Genomic DNA, 24,655 nt, shown 5'->3' on the forward strand with positions numbered 1-24,655 from the left:
ATGATTATGCTTTATTTCCCAATTGTATTGATTGTTTTACACGTGTTTATATGCCTTTTTATTACAATAATTAGTGGTGTGGACCTTACAAATCAGAGTATTTGAAACAATCATCTTCTATCACCTTTATCTATCTTTCCATAAGAGTCGTGTATTTGTATTGTAATACTTATTATATCGTTGAATAATACTTTCTTCTTTTTCATTTTCCATAACCAGGTATATTCAACTCTTCATGTAGGCTAGTCTATTCCCAATTCTCCTTTTATCAAAACTATTCTTAGGGATTCGGCGATAGACTATTGTAATGCGCTCTTATTATGAAAATCATCGTTCGTTCAAATAACGATTGTAATACTGGTATATAGAGATAGATTAAACAAACAGATACACCAAGTATCAGGCCTTTCACTAAGCGTAATATTCAATATGCGGTTCACACAGATTCTACGTTCTCGGGATCTGGAAAATTTTACAGGATGTAAATGAGGACAAACCTCACGATCTGGCATTTTTCCATGATTACAATCCGTTATGACGTTCGCTTTGAAACAATCCATGATAAATGGAACTGCATTTTCCAAAAACACATAATGTTTATACATCACGGATTCCAATTCCAAAAAGGTAGTGAGATTGGATTTTGGAAAATAGAAAAAGTCACTCCACCCGTGTCGGAGTTGAGATGAGCCAACTTTGCAAAGATTGTGTAGAGTAGGTTTTGATTCTATTTCTGATACAGCATTCAGATAAGCCAAAAACATCACTTTATTATTTTTGTTTTTTACAACATTCCATGGCCATTTATTATAGGGTGTCCATGGAAACCAAACTTCACTCATAGCTTTGTTGTGATCTTCTTTACCCAATAAAGTCGGTTGTAAACAACTATCATCATTTGCTTCGAAGTATCCAGCATATGTATAACCAGCTTCAGGTGGAAACAAATCAATTGCTATTCTCATCGAATGATATGCATAATAACCTTTTGAAAATAACCGATTTCCATAGATCTTTAGTTGTGAGTTTTCCTTTGGTCCGATTAACAACAAATCAAAATCATATGGATATTTATCAGCAAATAATCTATATATTTCATTTCTTATAAACGAGGCAGCTTTATATTTGGTATGATGAAAGTTGATTACAAATAGATAGATTTCTCGGGTTTTATAATCACGCATATCTGCATGACTTACACGTTTGTGATTACGAAATCTAGTAAGAAACGAATCCGAAGTTAAATTCCTTGGCGGAATAGTTGGTAACTTTTGAGGAATTTTCACTTCAAAATTATTATCAGGATTAATTGATCGAGATAATTTTGTGGTTGGAGTCACGATCGATGTACTAGGTATTGAAGTATTTGTCAAGCTTTCATTTGAGATTTCTATAGTGTTAGAATAACTCTTGTTAGAATCATTATCACTTAAATTGTTCATTTCTTTACGAGTTATGACTCGTGTTGTAATTCTTGATGATTCTTTTATAATTAGGTTCTTTGGACATTCTTTACCATAGCACAATATAGTAAATGACGAAATATTCCTATTATTAACAACTTTATAGTTTCTTACTTCCCAGATACTTGATGTTTTGAGTATATTATATCCAATACATAGATAGCTATTATGACCACATTAATGAGTGTAATCATGACATATAATCGTTTTTGAAAATAGTATTGGTTATGATAGAAAACAATACAATATTTTCCACCTTTTGCTATGAATGCAATGGGCTGTGATACTACAGATCGAAGTGAGTCTATTGAAGCAACAAAAGACAAAATAGTCAAGAAAGCAAGAAGAATTCCTATAATCCAAAATGGTATATAAATGGCTATTGGAACATCTGATAATCTTGAAATGAAGCAGAATGAATGATTACAAGTTCATTTGAAGTGAAACAACAAAAGCAACTCCAATTCCTATTCCTATTCCACAAATCAATGAGCTCCATATGTTGACAATTGATTCAATAGTAAATATCTAGTTCGGAAAGGTAGGCTATTTCGTACATTGTACAACAGCTTTTTTGTAGCTCCTAATGATTGAAAAATACCGATTTCGTGTGAAGTATCACATATAATAGATCTATTTGGATTATTAAAACACATAAGTAAGAAAGTCAATACTTGAGGGAAACCGAAGTAGCAAAGAAGAGTAGAATACAACATAATATACTCAATATATAGAAATAGATGTCTAAAGCCAACTGGGCGTCATCAATCGAGTTTACCAAGGATTTTCTTTCTAGAAGACTTGCTCCATCATCTCCTTGAACAATGGACCGCGTATTGTCAACAATATATGCATATTCCCTCTGAGAAAGGGTGGGTTTTAACTTGACGATCATTTTGTCTTTCACTAGAGAAATAGATGGAAGCATTTCCTGAAAGGTGCTTTTCGATACAATGGCGTTTGGTGTTGATTTTTGGTAATTGTATTTACTGAAAGAAAAACCTGGTAGTTTCTCCAGGGTTGCTTCTTGAGAAATTAGGGAAACAGAAGAATAATCTGATGTATTCTATAAGTGATATCGCACATGATTCGTTACGGAAAACACATATTTCTCAACATTCTCTTCCTGTAGATCGGTACTTAATGATTTCGGTAAAAGAGCAGGAAAATAAAGATTGTATTGCCTTTTCAAGTTGACTTCAGGACTAGGATTGGCTCTAACGTCAGCAAATGGGAACGAAAGAGAGGTATTGTATGGAGCGCTGGAGTCGAGAAATGTCTTGAGTTGTTGTTTGGAATGGGATGAGACGATCATATCCTGATCTCTAATAATTTACTATTCATTTCAGTATTGAAAGTACATGAGATCGATGTATGACGGCGCGAGAATCGAAACGATCGTCGTTGTAGAATGAAGATTACTAAATGTGGCGAGTTGGGAATCAGCGGAATAGGATTGGTACTGATACAGTCTTCCAGCAATAAGAGATTGGGTATACGGTTCCTCGTAAAAGGAATCCAGCTGTTGCTCGTTCAATCCCGATGTGGAAGAAGTCAGGACGAGCAAATCAGAAGGAATCGATAGCTTAATGTTGGAATAGAGTGTGTTGGATTGCATTCGAAGGAGACAGGCAGCGAAGAGAATAAAGGTTAAGGATGTGGTACAGAGGATCGAAAGCTGCAGATTGCTTCGTTTGTGGAGATTTGCATTATTGCGAATATATAATGCAGCCGGATGGAGCCATGGTAAATGGGAGAGGAGAAATGATACAAACGTTGTGAGCCAATGAGAAAGATAGGTGGATACTATGTTTCGTTACATTGTTTCGATGACCGTACGAATTGTCACGCCCAATAGAGCCAAAATGAGAATGATATTAAGAATTGTCATGAAGAGTTTAATATCGGAATCAAGAAAGGCATCAACTGCAAATAGAAACACCATTATTCCGATGCTCGTGAGAATGAGTCCGAAAAGAATCATTTCAATTGTGATGGGTGTTTTTCGATTGTCCTTGACAACAACTCTTGTATTGTTTGTATCCTATTTTGAAAGGATCAGGAATCAAAATACCGAGTGTTGAAGATCAAGCGATTCAATCAGCTTTTGTTTCGCTAGTTGGACGATGGGCGGAATAATCGCTATGATGGGAGAAAGCAGGCCTACTAGAATCGAATAGATATAGGAGGAAGTTGGTGGTGCATAAGGAAGCGAAAGATATAGGAGCTTATTGAATGTGTACGCCAGTAGAACATAGCACAGGATGCTTAGTAGTAAACCCAGGATAATTCCGGGAATGGTGAATAATAACACTTGAACAAATACGATGCGTGAAGCAGCAGCTTGTCGTAATCCCACAATACGGAGTAATGCCATTTCAAATCTAGTAGAATAGCGATCGACCACCTTTCATACACTTTTTCTTTCACGCTCGTTGTCACTAATATGTATATCACATAGGCAGCAATAAGTGTGATGATCACATCGATCATGAAGAACACTTGCTCCAACAGGATTGTAACTGAAGATAGTGATTGCAGGGATGTGTACAGTAAATACTGGACGGAGTAGTTTTCGGAATTAGGAATGGATGCTATAACCTTGTTCGCGTAGTCATTGAATTGTCTAGGAATCATTCGTGATTATAGGAAAAAGAATTACTTGGAAGAGTCACTAGAGGTGTATATTTGCTGATGACTTGAAGATAGGATCAAATACTGCATGGTCCAGTCATTAATCCATTGCGTTGGCTTCTCTTCAAGAGGTACCTTGTTCGACTGAACAATCGCTTCAAACATATTATTCAACAGATTTTGTAGGGTTTGCGTTGAAATTACAATCACCGAGCCATACGATGCTGGCCATTTTCCTTCTGGCGAGGAAACCGACTCCACAATTTTGAACGAATGATCAACGTAGAGTAGAGAAGTGCTGTTGTTTATAGTTCCACAGTTAACGTACATATCGCTTTGATTGAACTGCGTAACGTTCAACTTTTCTAGCTGCGGGATAATATACTCACTGAGATTCACTGCAACTCGGATCGAATCGCCGACAGAGAGTGTCAACGAATCAAGGAGTGACGAAGAAACAATCGCTTCGTTGTTCTGTAGAAGGTCATATTTCCACGAGCGGCCGATGCCTATTTGCTGCTCACGCGCACTTTATATCAATTGCATACTCAGCTATACTCGTCAATTACCAATAGATAACAAAGAACAGATCTTTGATTTGCTTTGTTGCTATTGTCGCTTTGATTCATGGGTATACTATTCTTGGTTTGGGAAGATGCTTCATATCCGCTCTTCTCTTGGGTGTTTACTGGGCTGATTCCAGCCATTGATGGAATGATCCAGCGTCCTGTACCTTGACTGTCAGGAGTCGTAGACAAAGCACTATTTAGTTTCGTCTATCTGATAGCATTCTCTCAAAGGAAACCTGATTCAGAAGGATCGTTTCCCCTGGTAATAGTACAACATCTTGCTCTCCCACTTGTTTCTCAGCAATGCGAAGAATCAAATAATTGCTTCCAAGAGCTATACACTAAGACAGAGCTATTTTTATGGTGATGTACTTGCATTAGCGAAACAAAACAAACAACGATGAGGACGGTAAACATGCCAATACAGAAATTTCGTTTGTGTCTTCCAACATCCGCAACAGCATATCTTTTCTCAAATGAACTGCCATGATCTACTTAAACGACAAGGAAGTGCTTGCTATAAAGTCGTCCATTTCTTTAATAATATCCTCTCCGCCCCAGCGAAGTTTTCAAACGCATGTCAAACAAACATTCGAATCGTATTCACTTACTTCTGCTCAACATCCTGTGCACACTCCTTCATCCTACGCCTGACTCTTCGCTTCTTCACCTACACCGCAGAAACCTCCGAGCTCGCAATCATCTTGTCAAGCTTCTCTTTGGCCTCATCTTCCATTCTCCGAATGTCGTCCATCGTCAGACCGTCCCATTCGTCCATTTGGCAGATCAGCTGGCGCATCGTGCGCGTGAACACCTTGATCTCCTGGGATCGAATGATGTTCTCGATGATGGTTTGCAGACCGAAATACTTGAAGCTGCACGTTAAGGGCGTCGAGGATATCGAATTAAGGATATTGAATCGTCACCTTCTTGTAGCAGCACATTACCGGATCTAGGATGGATATGAGAGAGAGCGATCCTACTTGCAGTTTTGTACCATTCGGGAGCAAGGGGACCGACGTTCCGCTTCTGGCTGTGATAAACTGTCACATCCTACCATGAAGAGAACATCAGAAAATGTACTTCGTCAGCGGGGAGCTTCTCGCTTCCCTTCTTGGCAACGTCAACAAAAATGACTTCTCGCTTCTTGAGCTCTTTTTCAGGCATATTCAGAGCGTTCTCTGAAGTACCCACATCATTTAGATAGTGCGACTCAATAGCAAGTTTGAACTTATCCATGGAGAAATATCCGTTTGTCATCACAGTTAAACAGTACGGATGAGCATTCCAGGCTTCTTCCCACAAAAACAGAGAATCTACGTTCAAACCGTTTTGATCGAATACCTGCTGGCATGATAGCCTTCAGAACGCGAGGGCACATCGAACTCAGGAGATACCTTGATTCGTACAGACAGCATTATTCCTACTTCTTCAGAGTGTACTGGCCCTTCACCTTAGGAATCGGTGTTTTACTGATCTCACTGAGACCCATATGACCATCAGTGTTATCAAAACTATGCCTAATACCGACAATTCCAGTCTCACGGCTCGTTCTTAAGAACCACGATACCTTCACCTCCGCCCGTAACCTTCTCCTGCGCTTTGATAACCATTGCCAACTGGGCAACTTGGAAGTCATCAACAGTAAGAGGAAGGGGAATTCGGAATTCAAGAATCATTACAGTTACAAGAAGAAATAGATCTGAACTTTATTACTACCATCGCCATTCCCGCGGGTTCCAAGAGCATTTCCAACAAAAACGACCAATACGTATTCAATTCAACACGCTGACGCTTCACAACTTCGGCACATGCGGCACAATTCTCTTTGCATTCGGCATGTTCGCTGTCGAGCTAAATCGAGTGTTCACCACATCCTTCAAATACCGCGCCTGGAACAACTGTCTTCCGTTTTCTCGTATCATCTACACTCAAAAACCGACGTCGCGCCGACATCCACCATTTCATTCACATTGCTCATCGCGAGCGTCGATGCGAAAATCGAGTGCAGATCCGTGTGCGTCTTCTCCGCAGCGCTCAATTCCAGCAGCCTCGCGTCACCCCTCATCATGATCCCTACATGCGCTGGTTCTGCGATCCAAACACAAACGCATTGCGCAGATCGTCGCTCCGCGCATCTCCCTCTCTCTGCAGCTGCCCGTACGTCTTCGCGACCGTCTCGTGCTGCGTAAAAAGCGATCAATCAAAGCCTGCTTTCTCTTTGAGCTGCTTGTTTTGCGCCTGCAGCGTCGCCGCGGAGCTTCGCAGCGTCTCCAGCACGCCGTTGCAGACTTCGGTTTGCTTCTCGATGGACGACTAAACGTAGAAGGGAAGAAAAGCAGGTACGAGTAATGATTTGGCTTCGGCTGCTTTCTCTGCGGATTAAACAAGGAATAGGGGAAATACGCTTCGCGTCGTCGAATTTGGCGGCAAAACGAGGGTAGAGAACGTCGCTGCATTGCTTGATGAGTCTAGGCGATGGAATCGAGGGAGCGGAGAGTACTGCGGGATGGGATCGTTGCAGATGGGGAAGCAGGTGGCGAAACAGCTGTCGAGGGAAGCGAAAAATTGATTTAGTGTAATCTGGATGGAAGGCAATAGGCAAGGGTACGTTTTTAATGTTACTTACGAGGATATATATAATTCGGCCATCGGCATCGACTACGTTGGGAATGGGAACGATCTTGGATCCTATGATAAAAAAGAACGGGGAATGCTATACCCGCTGGAGGACGAATATAAAGAATAGGATCTACGTAAGGGAAGCTATTGGGGACGAAGAGATCGATTGGAATAAGATATTTTTGATTGTAGTAGGTGCAGTAATGGTTAACCGAGCATTTCAAACAACGTGTGTTCACGCCATTAATATCTATACGATAGCATGCAAATAGAGTCGTTACTGATATCATAAACTTCACATTTTGAATTCGCTGCTTCGGGACTACTCATAACCAAGTTCCTAATATAAGCCGTTGTCTACACCTTAATCTCAGCACTTTTCCCAACGCGACTATTTAGCATCTGCAGCGATTGTTCCAGCTGCGAGCTGACGTAATAATAAGACATAGCTGTGTAAAGAATAGAAGAAAAACTTGGCTCTTTGTCTGTGCAGGTTAACTAGATTCTTGTAGTCTGGTGTAGCTAGTATACTATTTATTGGATTCTGCGTAGGTAATACCAGAAATAGTACATTTCGATCCAACAAACACAAATACTCAAACAACACTTTTACTATATAGCAGAAGAGAGATATCACGATTCCGCAAGTAATAAAGAGAATGATAAATGGTGCTTCATTATAATAGTTATTATAGTACACACGATTCCCATCGATATATGAATCAACACAATAAGCTTCTAAAAATAAGCATGCAAACACGCCTATACCATCTAATAAAATCACCATTAATTGTTTCACCTCGTGTTTCTCACCTTTGGCCGTAATCGTGTACGCGCTCTTCTTCGGCTCGGAATACGACTACAAATCACTCAACTCCCTGCAAACAGACAAAAACACCGCTGAGTTCGCCAGTGAACGAATTCAGCGCAACGCCCTTGGGCAGATCCGGTTCGATGCGAAAACTCACTTTCTCTGCTTTCAATTCCTCTTCGGAAAAGAGCGATCGCATCGAGAACTCGACGTTGTAATACAGAGCTATGTTGTCTGAAAAGAACACGGCGTGAGGGAAGCGGGAGAGCGTGAGGAAGGGGAAAAACTCGGGGAACCAGGTGGTGTGCCATCCGAAGTTTTCTTCGAATGAGCGGAAAGGAGGAACGCGCGTACCGAGAATGGCGACGCGGTAGCGACGGTAGGGGTAGCGAGGGCCCTGCAGCGAGAAGGAGAAGAGAGAAAGCTGCTGGGAGAGTGTGGGGGAGCTGCGATGATCGAGCTGGACCCAAAGAGGCGAAGAAGTGCGCGCGTTGGGTGAGTGAATGGAGTCAGTGGAGTGGTGTGAGTCATTTGATTCATTCAATTGGTGTGAGTCATTCAATTCAATTGAGTCATTTGAGTCATTCAATTGGTGTGAGTCATTCAATTCAATTGAGTCATTTGAGTCATTCAATTGGTGTGAGTCATTTGATTCAATGGATTCAATGGATTCATTTGATTCTTTCGATTCTTTCGATTCATTTGAGTCATTTGAGTCATTCATTTCTTTCATTTCATTCAATTCATTCAATTCATTCATTTCGTTTGATTCATTCATTGCTTTGATCGCATTGCGTTGCCCCCAAATCGACCACGATTTCCACGTATACGCGTAGTGATAATCCAGCACCGCGTACTCCGAGATCTCGAACGCGCTGATCCTCACCATTCCTCCTCCTTCATCCTACTCAAAAAACGCATTCTCGAACTCCACGAACATCTCCGGCTCCGTTTTCAAATAAAAATAGCGACTCGAATAGTCGAACGCGTTCTCCACATCGTGATTCTCCACCACTTCGCTGTGCGAAGCCACCTTACAGAACGGAATGTACATCCGCTTCGCCGGATAGCCGTACAGATACAAATTGTTTTGGTGTTCCTCTTCGTCGATCACCGCGATTATCACGTTGATTCCGCCTCGCAGATACATTCCGCTCACCAGCACGCTACGACTCATTGGAACAGTGTTCCATCCACCGGAAGTAGTTCTTTCCGTTCGATTGGTGGTTTTCTTCGCGGAAAACCGCGATTCCGTTCAAATAAATCGCGACATCGCGGAAATCGTTCGTTATCCCGATCTCCACGGCGCTGAACGACGCGCTGGAGGAAAGATTGAAGCGGTTGTAGTAGATGTTTTCGATGGACGGCTCGCCGGTGAGGTAGTGGTTGTAGCCTGGAGCGTTTTCATCCTCGCGAATCCAATCTTGGTCGAAGGGGTCGAGGAACCAGTTCGCATCCAACAAACCGCTGTAAAACTCGGTGATGGAAGGAACTCGGGATGTAACACCCCATATTTGGTAGGGAGAGATGATGTACGTTACTACACTAAAATGAAGAAAAAACACAATACATCGAATCGTATAGGATTCTTCCGCTCCCGATTGGCACTGCCCTTTGAAAAGCAAAAAGTTTGAACCCGAACGAACTTCGACGTACGCTCCATCATCCCATCCATCTCCCTTTCTACTGTTGAAAGGAGACAAGAATCATACGAATCCAATAAAACAACCTCATAGACTAAATCCGTCGTCTTTGGGACACAGTATTCTGTTGTTCGATTTTCACTAAATGCATAGAGCGGTTTTTCTTGAATAAATGTGTGAAGAGTCGAATCGATCACACCACGAATAGAAACGGACTCTTCTCTCTGGTGAAAATTATTCCCACTATTTTGCTTGAAAATAATGAGCTTCACCTGATTATCTGCACAATCAAGACTCAAAACTATTGCTGAGGCTATTCTGTTCCAATACCTGCTGTTGCAAAAACAAAAAACAAAAGAAACATACGGGAACAAAAACTGACTTTAAAACCTTTGGAAAAACATCATATTTTTCATGAGGGGTATAGTGGCATTAGCGATTCCGGTCATTATAGCCTTGCTGGCAACTCTAAAAATATATTTTGGAACGCCGTAGAAGTTATTGTCGTAAGTGATGGATAGACGGCATGTTTCTTCGATATTCGATTTTCATCGTGATGTCTTTTCTTTATCGGGTGTAAATGTGAGCAGGGTAGTTGCTTTGTTGTGTTTTAACATGTGTAGTATAGTTTGCAGTATAAAAACGCTTCTCGTGTTAAGAATCCGCGTATTAGTGTTTCTCAAAAATCTATCCTAAATCGAAACCGTGTTCCAAATCAAGATGTGTCTGTTGTAAATTCTACTGCCAAAAGCCATATTTTTGAAAACCACAGTACCTCTTCTGCACATTGCTGATTTCCAGAGTCTTCTTCTGTGTTTTATTCTAGTACAGTCAATTCTGCTGATTCTTTGGATGACAGCTACAGCGATCCAGACTCGTCGAACGAAGCTAAATCTGATTTTTCTATCCATGCCTTTTCCACCACTTCCAATGTCGATGCTTCTGACGATTCCGAAATTTATTGGAAATCACAAGAAGACTCCGAAGACACGGAATCCGCGGGCCGCCCGACAGATCCTCACTCCGCCAATCATCATGACGAATCTGCGGACTCGCCCTCTTCCGACGACACCAAGAGCGCTGACAGCGACGAAGATCCCGAAGAAACCGATAATACCCCGGAGCCCGCTGATGACAGCAACGCACCCGACGTTTCCACCCCCTCTGAAGCCCGCAGCTCTGCGTTTTCTCGCAATTCCACGACTCTCCGGAATGGTTTTGGTTCGAGAAAGCCGCGGAGCATCCGAGCGCGGAGCTCGCGCAGAGGGCCGTTCCGGCCCAAAGCGAAGAGCTCTGCGCCGAACAGCGAATCCCAGGGTCCGATCAGCAGCGCGGAAGACATGCTGAATCTGATCGCGAAGCGAAAGAAAGAGAAGGCGCGAGCCCTGGCGCGTCGTGGTTTGTTTTCCTTGTTTTTTGAACCAAAGCCGGAGTGAGCCGAATGAATCTTTTCCCACCCAAGAGTTCGATAGCTCGTTGCAAATGGTGCCGATTGTTTGTCGGTACGAAGGAAGTGCCTTACAAAGCACGCTATCCTTGTTTGTCTTGCTGTCTCCTTGTTCCGTAGTCGTGATTCCAGATGCTCCGAAGTTCAGCTTTTCGATCGTTTCAGCGACCACCATGGATCGATTGGCCTTTCTCCCTTCGCTGCTGGAGCGTTGGGAGGGCGAATTCAGCATTGCAGTGAAGGTGAAAAATCGTGATGAGCGGAAAGCCTCGAATTTGGTGAAGAGTTTGAATCTCCCGGATCGCGTTCGCATTATATTGTACATCGTGTCTTCGCGAAGCTCCGAAGCCACCGACTTCCCTGTGAACAAACTGCGAAACATCGCGATTGTGAACATCGTCACCACGCATTTCCTTGTGTTGGATATGGACATGTGGCCGGCTCGTTCGTTTTGGATTGCTTTTCTGAGCCTCAGCGAATTTGTATCGCGAGCTGAAGAAGATTCCCGTTCCGATTCTGAGCTCGACGACGTCTGTGACGATCGTGCCTGCGTTCTTTTTGAAACGAGACTATATCTTGGCGCACTGCACGACGATCTTATCGTGTGCTCGCGAGAGCGAAAAGCTGTTCCCTGCAAACAAAAAGAAACTCCGCCACTGCCTTGCGAAAGGCAGTTGTTTGTTGCAAAAACCAAAGACAATCACACACGTAGAGAGTTTTCTGAGCGAAACAAAGCGTAGAGATACGTGAATTATCGATGGTTCAGCTTGGATCCTTCGAAGGTAGTAGCACAGTTGGCTTGTTTCCCAAATCGTTTCCAAGAGCCTTATTTGCTTATTAAGTACGATGAAGACACGATGTTTTTTGATGAACGGTTTGTGAATTATGGGTGTAACAAGGTTCAATACGTGGATTTAATTCGACATCGCGGTAGGAAATCGAAGGAGGTGTGAAGCGCAGGGTATAAGTTCTATATTTTGATCAATTCGTTTGCTATGGATTTGGTTCATCATGAGTTTGTATCATGAGTGCGCTTCATTTTTAGTTCGGCTTACAGAAAGACGTATTTGGATAAGCTTCGCGTTGGAACGAGACCAATTATGAAGATTATTTGCGAAAACTTCCAAGCCCGTGTGCAGCAAGTGTTCAAGACGGCCGAGAACCAGACGCAGATTTGCCGAAGGAATAACTTGTACATCGAGCTTTAGTTTTTTGCCTTTTGTTCATTTCTTGTTATGAATAAGCAAGTTGCAACAAGTATATACAGGCAATTGTTTCGACTAGCGCAGGAGATGGACAGAGCACCCATTAGGAAGGTAGTTTTTGTCACGTTGCATTTTAGTTAGTTTGTCCTCTCCGATTTAGCCCACGAATATACGTCATTATCTACGCAGCCATTGCCAAAATGGTTCCCTAACGAGTTATCTGTCTTGGCTTCGGGCTTATTAGGGTATACATCTTGTTTTATTTCTATTTTTTCCATAGACCGTCGCTGGCATACTATCCTGAACGGTCGGTTGTTAGTCTTCTTCGAAAACGGTACCGACGTTCTGCTATTCCGGTAAACTCTGACAAGTTTGATTTTGGGTCACTCCAATGTCGATCAGATTGGTTCAGTCGTATGACAACTGTCTGCAACTCGAATCGGACATTTCCAACGCGATTCTTCATAACTACAAAGTTCCTTTAGCCCAAACTTCCTACCAGACCATCAACGACAGTATTGCCTACGAACGAGGTTTCAATCCTTCTTTCTTTGAATATAGACAAATCCTATTATGAAAATCTTCAAATCAAACCCGTCATCATCGAGCAACTCAGTGATCTCAAAGTGGGAACCTTGCTGTTGAACTACCCAACGATTTTTCTTAAAAAGAAGGCGTTTAAGTCTCTTCCAAATGATGCAGTCTTCCTGATCACCCGGATTACGGAGCTGGGCGTGAAGGGGCTGATTCTCAATCCGTTTGTTTGTTTTTTTATGAATGAAAACTAGTCCGAACACTCGAATGAAAGCCACAATGCGAGGCTCCGATTGCCTTTTCTCGCTGGAGCCTCGCAGTCGCCGTCCTTCGATCAAACAATACGTTTGCGAGCAGATTCCAGGCATGAATACACGCTCGCATCAAGTCGTTTGCCATGCATTCCAAGGCGGTCTGAATCGGCCGTATCTCGTCTCCAACGATCTCGATTTTATTCTGAAACAGACGCATTCGTCCCCTTTGAACATCGCAGCGTTTCCAGAGGAGCATTGCTTCACATATCCTTCATTCCGTTCTTTTTAATTATTATAATTATAATTGTTGTTGTTGTTGATTGTGTAAAAGAGAGAATTGGGGCCTTCATTGAACGATTAAAAACACGATGGAGGGGATTGTCACGGGGAAAACGTTGATTTTGGAGGTGAATGATGTGCAGTCGCTGATTATGAATCGTACTGCAGAGATTTTTTCTCGATTGTAGAGTCGATAAACCGGAGAAGGATGTATTCCAATCTTCTCTATGCGCTGGGAGGCGAATGGGCTGAAATTGCTCGCTATGTAGAGCAGGCTTTGTTTTGCATTGTTTTTTTAACAAACATAGTAGCGATTTAGAATATATTTGTAACCATTTTCGACAGCTTGAAGGAGTTTCGTCCTGAGTTTTTCTTTGGATTTCTACGAATCAAGAGCGATCAATGAACCGACATAGCGAGGAAGTCGAAGCAAATTAACACACGTCATTGAAGTGGGGAGAGAGGATTCGTTACCATCCACAAATTCCACGTGGAGCTTACTCGAATCAGCGTTCATTCTGCGCTGACCCGTAACAAACATCAGAAACTGCTCCTTCTGTGTATTGCTCATTTCCAAAACGATTTCCTTCAACCAATTCACGCTTTCCAACGCCGATTCCGAAGCATTGAACACAAACAGCGAATCAATCGTTTCGTTTGTCCACATGGGAGCATTTCCAAGCAACATTTCACTGATTTCTTGTATCGAAAACATCGCAAGACTATGCACGTCCATCATCCAAGCAATTCCTCCACGAACCAATTCCACCGCTTTTCGAATTCCAGAGCCAACCAATGAATCTGCAACTCTCAGCAACCAATTACAATACGACTCAGACGTCACTTCAGACTCATCTAACAGGGAAATAAAGGGATATCCAGGAAGGGTGGAATCGAATCCATACGAATCCACGTCTTGCAAATGCGAAACAAACGAAAAAAGCGATTGAAGACTGGATCGACCAAAGCGATCAATTCGACTTTTGGCTATTGTTGAGAATGAAAAGAAGCAAAACCATCATTTAGATTTGTGATATCCGAATAGCCTCGTTGAATGTAATCAATGAACAAAGGATGGAGGGGAAGTTCCACAGGAATCGAGTGTTTCAAGCAGAATCCGATTAGAGTCCCAATCGAGAAAAACACGCTTTCATAAGCTTCGATATCTTGAATCGAATCGATCGGAGCGGGAAACAAATCGCCAGTCATGAATTGTGGCTCGAACGGAAACGCGACTTCCCTGGCGAGATGGCAGCTTTCTAATTGCAAAATCGATTGAGTGTTCATTTGAAACGGCCAATGATCGTTTTCTAAGCATCGTTTATAGGAACTCACTTCGAAGGAAAGGCATTTTCCATTCAATGGATCCCATTTCATGGACCCAAAACAGCTTGTTGAATGCGTGTGCAATTTCGCAAAGTCGATCAGCTTGTTCAAATCCTCTTGTGAGAGACAGAGACTAAATCATATTCGTTGCATTATTGTACCGTAATTGAAGGCAAAATTGGAGGCTTTGGCCACAATTTGGGCAGATTGAATCATACGAAGAAACAGAGAAATCTCCCTCGGAACATTTCCACGCTCCAACAGAATCCAGACAAAGAAGAGATCGGTGTGTTGGACAATGCTTCAGTACCCATTCTCCACATCGACAAATCACGAATCCAATATTGCTTGGAAGATTGGGAGGTGGAAAGGAAGAAGAAGAAGAAGAAGAAGAAGAAACGAGAAGACAAGGAGAATCATCGCTATCATTCCAGAAATGGTATTGTCTGTTCTGTAATTCTTTAGAGAAAAGAGAAATGAATTCTCGTGTTGGACCCATTCCAACTCCTAATTCATCGCAGAATTTAATCTGAAAATGAGTTTCACGGGAAGATTTAATAATACCTGATAGTCTAAGAAGGGAGAGAGCAATCGAAATGTATTCAATCCATCCTGCATAATGGATTCTCGATGGACCGTGTGACGAAGAAGCTTTTCATGAGAGGAATAATAACAAAATCAAACGGGAGGTTGGTGGAATTCCAAATCAATAGGAATGTTTTTCTGAATGGAAAGTGATTGGAAAGCAGAAAAGGCATCGAGTCCAAAACATTTTCTAAATGGTAAATCGAAATGGAAGCAAAACAAGCAACGAAGCCGAATTTCAGAATCGAATAACTCAGGAATTGAATAAAGAAGTGCTTTCAACACATTCGGAAATTGAAAACCCAACACACAGTAATCGTTTTGCAGTAATTTTGCCACAAGTTTATTCAAAGGGACGTTCGCAATTCGATAATCAGGAGGAGCCAGAGACAGAATTCGACGAAGAGTTGAAATGATGCTCATAATCGCGGGAGAACACATTTCAGACATTGGAGAAACATCTGGAATCATCGGAGATCCCGATGAAAAAGGACCGAAATGAACGATGACTTTGCAGTTAATGGGGACATTTGGAGCGAACTGTCCCAAAGAGAGTAAAGAAGCAAAGAGAGAAAAATCGATTTGCAAGAGCGAATCGTTTATTCGAAACTCCAGATAGCGAAGTAGCACAAAAGGATCGTCTGCCCACTCGCCAACTTGAGGCAAAAACGAATATTTCGGGAGTTTACGCAATTCAGAACAGACTTTTGAAGCGAATGTGACTTGATTGTCTGCGGGGGAACACTCAATCGACAGAATTGGATCGAAAGCAAACTCGCTGTTTTCTAAACACGGAGAAACTTGCATCGTTATTTTTGTCGATAGAAGAGAGCCATCATGAAGAGTAAAACCCTCAGAGAATAGTTCTGTACAGACTTCTTTTGCCAATTGATAGTTCAGAGAGTCGAATACTTGTTTGGTCTGATCGTTCCAGTGTGTGTATTGAATAGAATCGAATTTCGAAAGCAGATCATTCGTGGTTTCTTCTTGCTGGGGCTTGGTGATCGCTTTCGATTTCAGCTTTGGTTTTGAGTTTGAGGATGATTTTGGATTGCTTCCAGGTCGACGATACTTCGATTTTGTTTTTTCGTCCAGTTTGTCAGAGAGAGAAGAATTGATGATTGCTTCTTGTAAAGGCGATGCGGTTCGAAGAATTCCATCGATCAGAGTTTGGAAGGATGATTGGAGCTGAGAGGAATTGCCTGAAAGAACCATCGAAATTACCATTGACGAGTAGAAGCGTTCAAGAGAAGGAACAAATGAAAAGAAGTATTTTTGAAATAGATCTAAGAGAGATCAACAACACAAGACAAAACAAACTTTGTGAAATAGTGGGAATCACTCGGAATAGCCAGGTTAGCAACTGAATTGTTTGGAGTTGGATCGAAGGATGAAGAATCACCAGAAGCTATGCCATTAAAAGAATACCAAAGAAATCAAAACTTTTAGAATACTGGGCATGTATTGAATAACAAACGATGCGCATTGCATTGAAATCCGCTGTGATTGTCCCTCCACAAATGAATTTAGCAGCAGCAGCCAGTTATTGACACAATCTGCTTCCTTCAGCGGCTCTGACAGATCGTAGTAACACTCTTGATTCAATCGATTACAGATGGAGTGGAAATGCTGTAGTCCAAGAAGAAAAAGAGTGATCGACGATGGAAACAATTGTTTGTTTATGAGTGCAATGTGATTGAGTAGTTCCAATGATAACTCCAACAAATCGCTTGAGTTTTGGGAATCATTTGCTGCTGTTGTGATTGCTTTCTGAATGGAAGGAATCATATTCTCAACGATGCCATTCATTCTGAGTGCAGCCACCACTTGGTCTTTCCGCTCCAGCTGATTCAAAATGTGATTTAAAAAGTAAAGAGAAGGAATCGAATTGATATGACTTGCTATCTCTTTTACACATTCAAATAGGTAATTCGAAACAGGAAAATGATCAATAATCACTTTGGTTCTTTCCAAATCGCAGGTGCCGAAGGATACTAAACATTTCGCCAACAAAACCAAATCCATTTCGTTGAGTACCTTGAATCCAGAAGCCATTATGATCTGCAAGTTAATCATTACATAGCAATTACATACATCACAAAGTGAAGCGTAAATAGCATCATTTGGAGAATAAAACATACAACTCATACCTAACTCTACAAACTTCGATGTCAGTTGTAAATTAGAATCCGGTGTAGTCACGGACAATAGAAAAATACTCAATAATTGTTGACAAGAGACAACATCAAGAGTATTTTTCAAATAGATACTATATTTCAATTACACTATGTCTGTACAAACCTTAGCAATAAGTGAAAGCTGCTATTGATAGACTTTGAAGAAAAATCGATTTTTGTTCCTTGCTTAACTTTCGAATATATTTCACTCACAGTTTCCTATGTAATAAAACAACCAAATTGTGAAAACAGTGATTCTCTCAAAATCGTTCTCATTCCCATCATACTCGTCTAACTCTTGCGTCAGTAGAGAAATGGAAGAATCCATTCGATAAAATACACTTTGACTGCATGCCCAGGGGAACCGCGGTTTTTACCCCTTAATGAATTGGTATACAAATGAACCGCGTCTATTTCGTTCTGTGCATTGTGCTCACGGCACTTGTATGTGCATATGATGTTAACCCTCTGTTGTCTTTCAGTGCTCCTTTCAAGGAATACTACCAAGATGGTAAATACGCCCCGTACACAGTGAGGATTAGGTACTAGAAAAATCCGTAATTGGCAGTGTACTGGAGATGGAATCGTTAACGAGTATTTCGTGAGACTTACTCCAGATCGCCAAAGTAAGAACGGTGTCTTGTGGGCAGACAATACATTTAACAAGGGTGAGTTTGTGACGACCATCAAGTTCCGAATTAGCGGCCAAGTTAGGATTATCGATTTGGCTTATGGGTAGGGCAGTTCCCTGTTTGGTGATGGATTTGCAGTGTTTTTTACGAAGCATCGCAGCCCCATTCCTGTAAGACTGATTGTTTCATGTTACGAGTCAGGGAAAGATGTATTCGCTAACTGACGTCTACTATGGATTCGCCGTGGTGTTCTCCACCTTCCGAAACACTGAAGTACCTTTGATGTCTATTTCCCACCCAGTTCTCTCGCTATCACCGCGATATCGCTATCTACCTCGGTGATGGCTACTCCAACGCCTTCACGCAAGACAAAGACCACACCGGCTGCTACGCCCGCTACCGCTTCCACGAGAAACGCCAAGACTTCTCCGTTTCCCCGTTTCTCCATTTTGATTCTAGGTGGACAACTACGCGGTGGTGAAGATCGGCTACTCGGAATCCACGGGGCTGGTGCGCGTGGCGATCGACGAGAAAAACACGGGGAAGTTCACCACGTGCTTCACCGAAGCGACGCATTTCGAACCGGGCTGGTGGAGAGAAGCGACCATCGGGATCAGCGCCACGACCGGGCAGCTGGCGGACAACCACGACATCCTGTCGGTGGAAACCGTGGAAGGCGAGGGGGACCCGGACAAGGTGGCTGTGAGCGTCCCGCGGGAAATCAAGGAGCTGGAGGAGGAGGAAAGCCACACGTTCCGCGAGATGATGACGCGGTACAGCGTGAATGAAGCGGCGCTGAGCGACTCGGCGAAGAAACTGCTGAAGGCGATGGAGCGCGTGGACCAGCGGCGTCATTTGGGGCTGAATAAGATGAAGCGAGAGCTCGAGCATAAGATCGTGGGTAGGTTTTCCCGCGGGGAATGAGGGGTAGCGGTGGATGAGTCACTGAACAACATGATAAAGAAGCTGCAGAAGTCGAGCGATCTGTCGGAGAGCCGGATTCGCGAGGTGGAAAGCTCGCTGAAGTCGGAAGTGTCCTCGCTGATGAGCAAGAAGCTGGATGAGCGCGTGCGAATCGTGGAGGAGGCGTTTAATAAGTCGCTGAAGGCGGCGGTCAAGCGAAGCAACACGGCGTGGATGATTCCGTTCGCGCTGGTGGTGGTCGTGATCGGAGGAGTGCTGATTGTAGTCTATGGCAAGTACCGAACCGCGCAGAAGACTCATCTTTTGTAAACGTCTGTGGGTAGAGTTTGGGTGTTTGTTGGGAACAAAGAGAGAAGTGGGTGGGATTTGGAGAAGCGAGAAACATGGAAGGAATGGGAGCGAGAATCGAAGATTTTTGTTTGGGATGGTTTGGAAATGGTGATTTTGAGTTCGAGAAATGGAAAAATTGATGAATCATCGATCAGATGATCCTATCTATAGAATGCTATTCACTGGTTAATCTTTAAATCATTTACTGCACTGCAATCTACTCCACTCCACTCCACTCCACTCCACTCCATATCATTCCTTTTTCAAACAAACACTCCACTCTTCTTCCTCTTCCAATTCCTCTCCACCCTTCGCGATCTTCACTTCATAGCTCACGCTGCAGCTTCCCCACGAGCTTTTCGAGTTATCGAACACCAGCCTCATCATTCCATCCGCTCCCGCCTTCCACTTCCCGCTCTCCAGCGAGTTCTGCGTGCTGACGTGCTTCTGCATCACCGTCTCCACTTCCTTTCCCTGCTGCACGAACAGCACTTTGAAATCGATTTCGCGGTCCAGCGTGCTGAAATACCAGCCGATCGTCTCTCCGCTCGCGATCGGCAGCTCCACCTACCCCTAACAACAACGCGGTTTCGGTCCTACATTCTCCGCACTTCCGCCGTGTACAGTTAGAACGTCGGTAAACGCGGAAGTTTTCTATTCGACATGTGGATCATGTCCTACTTCGTTAATCGCTTTTCCGGGTACGCAGCCCCCTTCACACTCGCAGGAACCGCCGTAAATCTTCGGGAGATCCTCTGCTTTGAAGTAAGCGAGAAGCATGGCTGGGCGAGGAATGCGCTTCAGCTTTTGCTTCTGAAGAGTCGTCATCCAGGGCTGAATGACTGAAAAATAAGAATAAAAAAGAACGAAACAAACAGTTCCAGAAGAAATTAAAAATGGGAGGATAATTTACAACATAAATGACGTCACACGTTTCGGGATAATAGTACGTGTGAATTAAAATCATCTCCTTGAAGATTGACATGGCCTTCAGATTCATGTGGCGCGACAGCGAAAGCCCGTCTAAATCGATAATTGTCGCGTTACCGACGTAGTCAACGCCCAAATTCTTGCTTGCTTCGCGCGAGAGCTTGTCCATGTATTCATTGTAGTAAATGTGAGCAGAGATGATTTCCTCTGTGGAATATCGCTATGAAATAAACAGATATCAAAACAAAGGAAAACGCATAAAATATGGCGAAGATTCAAATGACCCACATTGAACATAGTACAAGGCTACGTGAAATACTCTCCACTAACAATACTCTTCCATAGCGATCTGTTTTGTGCGTTTTGTACAGCAGAATTCGGGAAATCGTATCGTGATTCTGCGGAAAAAACACTACCTTACTCGTACCTTCTTGATAACTTCATTTTCCAATATCGAATCGATATTATTGTCCCGTCTCCAAGCGACCAGGCGTTGAATTCGACTCACTACGGAACATGCCACAGACCTTCCTTACGAGCGCTTCGTTTATTGAAATTCGACGTATACAAGTAGCGAAAGAGCAACTGGTCCTCCAAAGTCTCCGTCACTTCTAGAGTTCATTGTTTTCCTATTCTTCTCACCATTCTGTTTGATGTATGTTTTGAACTCCTCCAGCGCTGGTTTCTTCTCTTCAGGGATTTTGAAGTTTTGCATTTTAAAAAATCACTGTCCTAAGAGTGAGAATCTATCTGTATGACAAGAGATTATAAAGAATTGTGATGACTGGTTATGTATTCTAATGCACAGATACAAGGAGTTACCGAAAATCACAGTCTTCTTTCTGTTGATCTCCATTGTTACTGGAGCTCTTGTCACAGGTAAATCTGCTTATTCAAAAGGTAAACTGCAGCACAGAATCGGTGGATAATGTATTTCTCAATTCATCGCCGAATTCTGTTTTCCAAGAGAGGCGTACTTTTTAACTTATTTGAATGTAAGACACTAGCTCTTGTGTTTGATCCCATCCATTTTCTTCACGGGAAAGCTCTCTGTTGGGTTTTTGTTCTCTGCAATCTTCGATATGAAGTGTATGTGGGGTTTAGAGAGCAACACGTTTAAGAACCACAAGGCGGACTTTCTCTGGATGCTCATTTACTGCGCTCTGGGCACATGTGTTCTAAGCCTGTTCGTTCCTGCGTACATTATTATCGGTATCTCGCTGCGCTATTTCATCCTGTATTACTGGGCACGCCGAAATCCCTTTTTCAAAGTGAGCCTGTACTTCATCCCCTTGAAGTCGACGTATCTCCCCTTCGCTCTTCTTCTCCTGAATTTCGTCACAACTGCCGAGTTTTTCTTTCCATTCAGATAATGAGAATAGAATTCCTTGGAGTGGAATCATCGGCGTCCTCTTGAGTCATGCGTATTACTTTGCGCGTGACGTCGTTCCTATTGTGTATATGCGTCAGAAGAAGCCGATTCCGCGAATAACACGTGCTCCAATGTGGCTGTGAGGAAGAATGTGGAGATTGAGGTGTAGGAGAAAATTGTGCGGAGAAGTGTACGAAATCAAAGAACATAGAGAGTAGTTGCAAGGAGTGAAGTTCGCAAAAGGAAGGAGAGAATCAAGATTAATTTGAGTGTTGTAGGGGGAAAACGTTTTATGGATTTTGTGATTCTGTACCTTGTAATTTTTGTTTTAACGATTGTTTTGCTGGTTACACCCCTGAATGTCGTGCTGAGGCGTTTTCACGACTATTTACGTTCGCAAAATGATGGAAACGAAGAGTCATACATATTTAATTCCTTGTTGATTTGTAGAATGAAGAAGAAGGAGGATTGACTGTACTCCGGCGCCTACTATTTCATATCGAGCATTTACTTCATTTGTATATTATGAATACGATCTGTTTGATCTAAACAACTAAACACTTCAACGAAATTATCTACATATCTATTTTTTGTTCAACTTTTCACTTCAGATGGACAAGAAGGAAGAGAGTAAGGTCGAATTCTGAGTAGTGATGTCTTAGAAAAGGTTGAACTAACTCAGGAGGAAGAAGAGTTAAAAGTCACAATTGCACAGAAGGAGCGCATGGAAAGGGACCATGACGCTATAAAAGAATATTATAAAGTACATTCAATGCCATTTTATCAACTCTAGGGTTTACTCAAGGAATGGGCCGACGATTTGGCTGCCCGTCCTCTAGAAGAGAAGAAATCGCCCGAGGGACGAGAAGCAACGAAACAATGTCAACAGGTTGCTGATACTCTCAAGGGATTCTTCAAATTGTGCACAAAGCGAGTGCGTTTTTTATAATTATTGTGAATGGTAGCGAATTCCCTATGATATTCGTCGCAACTTGCTAAAGATACGTGATCAAATGGAGGAAGGAGATTACCGAGAAGTGATGAAATGAGTTGGAGATGAACTGTAGGCATACCGCACCTACCTGTTGATCACAGTCGGAAATGCTGCTTGGCCGATCGGAGTAGCTGCAACCGGAATCTACGAACGGTCAAGTCGCGAGCGCATCACACAATCGAGCGTTGGACGTGATTGCAGAAAGATTAGTTGATGCGTAGATGCGATGCTGAACGATACAGTGCGAATTTACCTGACCATGATCAAGCGTTTGATGAATTATAAAGAATCCAAGTCTCCTGGGGTCGTTCCTTCAGGTTGTATTTTACCCGCAAAGTGTTCTGTTTGTTCACAAACGCTGCTACAAAGCATACGCGCTTCGTAATACGTCGGAATTCTCAAGGGAAAACGAATAGTCGTGCTTTCAGTTCAAAGGAACTATTATCAGTAGTCTCGAGGTAGGTATATTTAAAGTCTTTGTCCTCTTTTGTGCAAGCATATGGGGAGGACATGGTTTGAGCTTTTTTCTTTGACATTTCACTTTTTGCGCACTTCGACTAATTCGGTGTGTAGACTCTATAGAAAATGGATCAGGAGAGTTTTCAAAAATTTGAAAATCTGTGCAACGCTGTTTTCGGCAATGTTGGAAATGGTAGTACTCCCGAAGCTCGATCAATGCTTGAATCAATCTGCTTGAGTCCTGATTTCGTGGAAAAGTCTGAGTTGGGACTTTGGTTCGTTCTGACTAATAGAACCATTTTCGAGAACTCGAAAAACATTTACGCGCTTCATGTAACAGGCACATCGCTGATCAAGGTTATGACTGATTACTGGAATAACTACGACATTGATCAAAAGTTAAGAATCCGTATGATTGCAAGAGCGTGATCGACATAGGCGACTTTGTTCTTGAATATCTAATCAAGAACGGGATTAATCTTCCGAAACACGTCACCACTACCCTTTGTACATTAATCTGCCGTATCACAAGTCTATCCTGGATGATCGACACGCGTCAGCGCGACATTCTCGACAAGATGCAGAAATTCACCGAGTCTCCCGAGAACTGTGTGCTCGCCCTCAAGATTCTCGACGAATTAGTCAACGAAATCAATCCCCAAAGTACCTCTGTTTCCCCTTTTCCACCCAGAAAAAAGCACCGTGCAGCAGAACAAAACGGCTCTCAACTTCCGAGACACCAACCTCTTCAACATCCTCAAGCTGGCGGTGGACATGCTCTCCAAATCGCTCATCACCGACGACGCCACGATGGGATCCCCCGATCTTCGCTACCAGCTCTACGACGCTTCCCTGCAGCTCTTCACGCGGTGCTGCTCGTTCGACAGCAAGGTGAGCGCGGGAGAGGAGCTCTGGGAGATCCACCCGACGCTGAATCTTCCGGAGAAGTGGATGCGCGACGTGCTGCAGAACAAGACGTTCGAGCTGCTGTTTAACGTGTACAATCAATGCGTGGATCCGCTCACGACGACCACGCTGGACGCGCTGCTGTGGCTGCTGTACGCGCCTCGCGCGGATTTGTACGCGGCGGAGACGAGCGAGGACATCTTCGGGACGATCATGAAGGGACTGACGGGGATTCTGAGCAGCAAACACGGCTTGGACAACCCGGACACGATCCACAGCTTCGTGCAGATCGTGGATCGTTTCAAAGTGAGGGTGGAGCTGTGGGTTTATGGATAGATGGTGATGAATCTGCGGCTCTCGCCCGAGCCCGTGCTGCGGACCTACATGGGCCAATTGCAGGAGTTTACGAGCCTGCTGCTGGGGAATCTCGAGGCGTACCACAACTCGCTCACGTACTTGTTCCATTTCTGGTCGGTGCTGGCGCAGGATCTCGCGCGTTCGATGGGCGAGAGCCTGCGCGAGGTGAAGGAGATCATGGAGAAGGTAGTGCTCCAGCTCG

The 24,655-nt window shown here is 43.1% G+C and overlaps 10 protein-coding genes; 4 read left to right on the forward strand and 6 right to left on the reverse strand.

The window, feature by feature from the left end:
* Positions 1-2,130: 2,130 nt before the first annotated feature.
* Positions 2,131-4,804, reverse strand: GSBLH_T00006210001 (uncharacterized protein; the record flags this gene model as incomplete). Its single annotated transcript, XM_013039530.1, has 8 exons — positions 2,131-2,529; positions 2,560-2,788; positions 2,825-3,269; positions 3,303-3,507; positions 3,538-3,847; positions 3,880-4,089; positions 4,126-4,626; positions 4,656-4,804. The coding sequence occupies 8 exons, from the start codon at positions 4,802-4,804 to the stop codon at positions 2,131-2,133; spliced, it is 2,448 nt and encodes an 815-aa protein (XP_012894984.1).
* A 469-nt stretch (positions 4,805-5,273) lies between these two features.
* On the reverse strand, positions 5,274-5,465 carry GSBLH_T00007000001 (uncharacterized protein; the record flags this gene model as incomplete). The annotated part of the gene is made up of 2 exons (XM_013039531.1): positions 5,274-5,310; positions 5,341-5,465. 2 exons carry the CDS (start codon positions 5,463-5,465, stop codon positions 5,274-5,276), a joined length of 162 nt encoding a protein of 53 aa, XP_012894985.1.
* Positions 5,466-5,548: 83 nt separating this feature from the next.
* GSBLH_T00001179001 (uncharacterized protein) lies at positions 5,549-6,345 on the reverse strand (the record flags this gene model as incomplete). Its single annotated transcript, XM_013039532.1, has 5 exons — positions 5,549-5,719; positions 5,750-5,982; positions 6,011-6,063; positions 6,094-6,180; positions 6,212-6,345. The coding sequence occupies 5 exons, from the start codon at positions 6,343-6,345 to the stop codon at positions 5,549-5,551; spliced, it is 678 nt and encodes a 225-aa protein (XP_012894986.1).
* An 86-nt stretch (positions 6,346-6,431) lies between these two features.
* On the reverse strand, positions 6,432-7,735 carry GSBLH_T00001180001 (uncharacterized protein; the record flags this gene model as incomplete). XM_013039533.1 has 11 exons in its annotated part: positions 6,432-6,591; positions 6,621-6,717; positions 6,747-6,850; positions 6,881-6,982; positions 7,013-7,041; positions 7,073-7,137; positions 7,170-7,249; positions 7,278-7,357; positions 7,389-7,538; positions 7,570-7,645; positions 7,676-7,735. The coding sequence occupies 11 exons, from the start codon at positions 7,733-7,735 to the stop codon at positions 6,463-6,465; spliced, it is 972 nt and encodes a 323-aa protein (XP_012894987.1). The 3' UTR covers positions 6,432-6,462.
* Positions 7,736-12,046: 4,311 nt separating this feature from the next.
* On the forward strand, positions 12,047-12,412 carry GSBLH_T00001181001 (uncharacterized protein; the record flags this gene model as incomplete). XM_013039534.1 has 3 exons in its annotated part: positions 12,047-12,119; positions 12,150-12,204; positions 12,235-12,412. 3 exons carry the CDS (start codon positions 12,047-12,049, stop codon positions 12,395-12,397), a joined length of 291 nt encoding a protein of 96 aa, XP_012894988.1. The 3' UTR covers positions 12,398-12,412.
* A 1,364-nt stretch (positions 12,413-13,776) lies between these two features.
* GSBLH_T00006211001 (uncharacterized protein) lies at positions 13,777-14,748 on the reverse strand (the record flags this gene model as incomplete). The annotated part of the gene is made up of 3 exons (XM_013039535.1): positions 13,777-13,843; positions 13,905-14,448; positions 14,478-14,748. The coding sequence occupies 3 exons, from the start codon at positions 14,746-14,748 to the stop codon at positions 13,777-13,779; spliced, it is 882 nt and encodes a 293-aa protein (XP_012894989.1).
* Positions 14,749-17,948: 3,200 nt separating this feature from the next.
* Positions 17,949-19,432, forward strand: GSBLH_T00001182001 (uncharacterized protein; the record flags this gene model as incomplete). XM_013039536.1 has 7 exons in its annotated part: positions 17,949-18,060; positions 18,092-18,258; positions 18,289-18,351; positions 18,383-18,454; positions 18,483-18,611; positions 18,641-19,082; positions 19,113-19,432. The coding sequence occupies 7 exons, from the start codon at positions 17,949-17,951 to the stop codon at positions 19,412-19,414; spliced, it is 1,287 nt and encodes a 428-aa protein (XP_012894990.1). The 3' UTR covers positions 19,415-19,432.
* Positions 19,433-19,687: 255 nt separating this feature from the next.
* GSBLH_T00006212001 (uncharacterized protein) lies at positions 19,688-21,080 on the reverse strand (the record flags this gene model as incomplete). Its single annotated transcript, XM_013039537.1, has 9 exons — positions 19,688-20,002; positions 20,036-20,089; positions 20,117-20,277; positions 20,312-20,585; positions 20,621-20,671; positions 20,701-20,763; positions 20,793-20,872; positions 20,902-20,976; positions 21,008-21,080. 9 exons carry the CDS (start codon positions 21,078-21,080, stop codon positions 19,688-19,690), a joined length of 1,146 nt encoding a protein of 381 aa, XP_012894991.1.
* A 1,268-nt stretch (positions 21,081-22,348) lies between these two features.
* GSBLH_T00007001001 (uncharacterized protein) lies at positions 22,349-23,116 on the forward strand (the record flags this gene model as incomplete). Its single annotated transcript, XM_013039538.1, has 6 exons — positions 22,349-22,367; positions 22,400-22,500; positions 22,531-22,671; positions 22,703-22,774; positions 22,805-22,922; positions 22,953-23,116. The coding sequence occupies 6 exons, from the start codon at positions 22,349-22,351 to the stop codon at positions 23,114-23,116; spliced, it is 615 nt and encodes a 204-aa protein (XP_012894992.1).
* Positions 23,117-23,316: 200 nt separating this feature from the next.
* Positions 23,317-24,439, forward strand: GSBLH_T00006213001 (uncharacterized protein; the record flags this gene model as incomplete). Its single annotated transcript, XM_013039539.1, is given in 4 exon segments — positions 23,317-23,599; positions 23,629-23,853; positions 23,882-24,416; positions 24,433-24,439. The coding sequence occupies 4 exon segments, from the start codon at positions 23,317-23,319 to the stop codon at positions 24,437-24,439; spliced, it is 1,050 nt and encodes a 349-aa protein (XP_012894993.1).
* Positions 24,440-24,655: the final 216 nt, after the last annotated feature.

Source organism: Blastocystis hominis (assembly GCF_000151665.1).
Source record: "Blastocystis hominis, Singapore isolate B (sub-type 7) whole genome shotgun sequence assembly, scaffold_1".
NCBI lineage: Eukaryota > Bigyra > Opalinata > Blastocystidae > Blastocystis > Blastocystis hominis.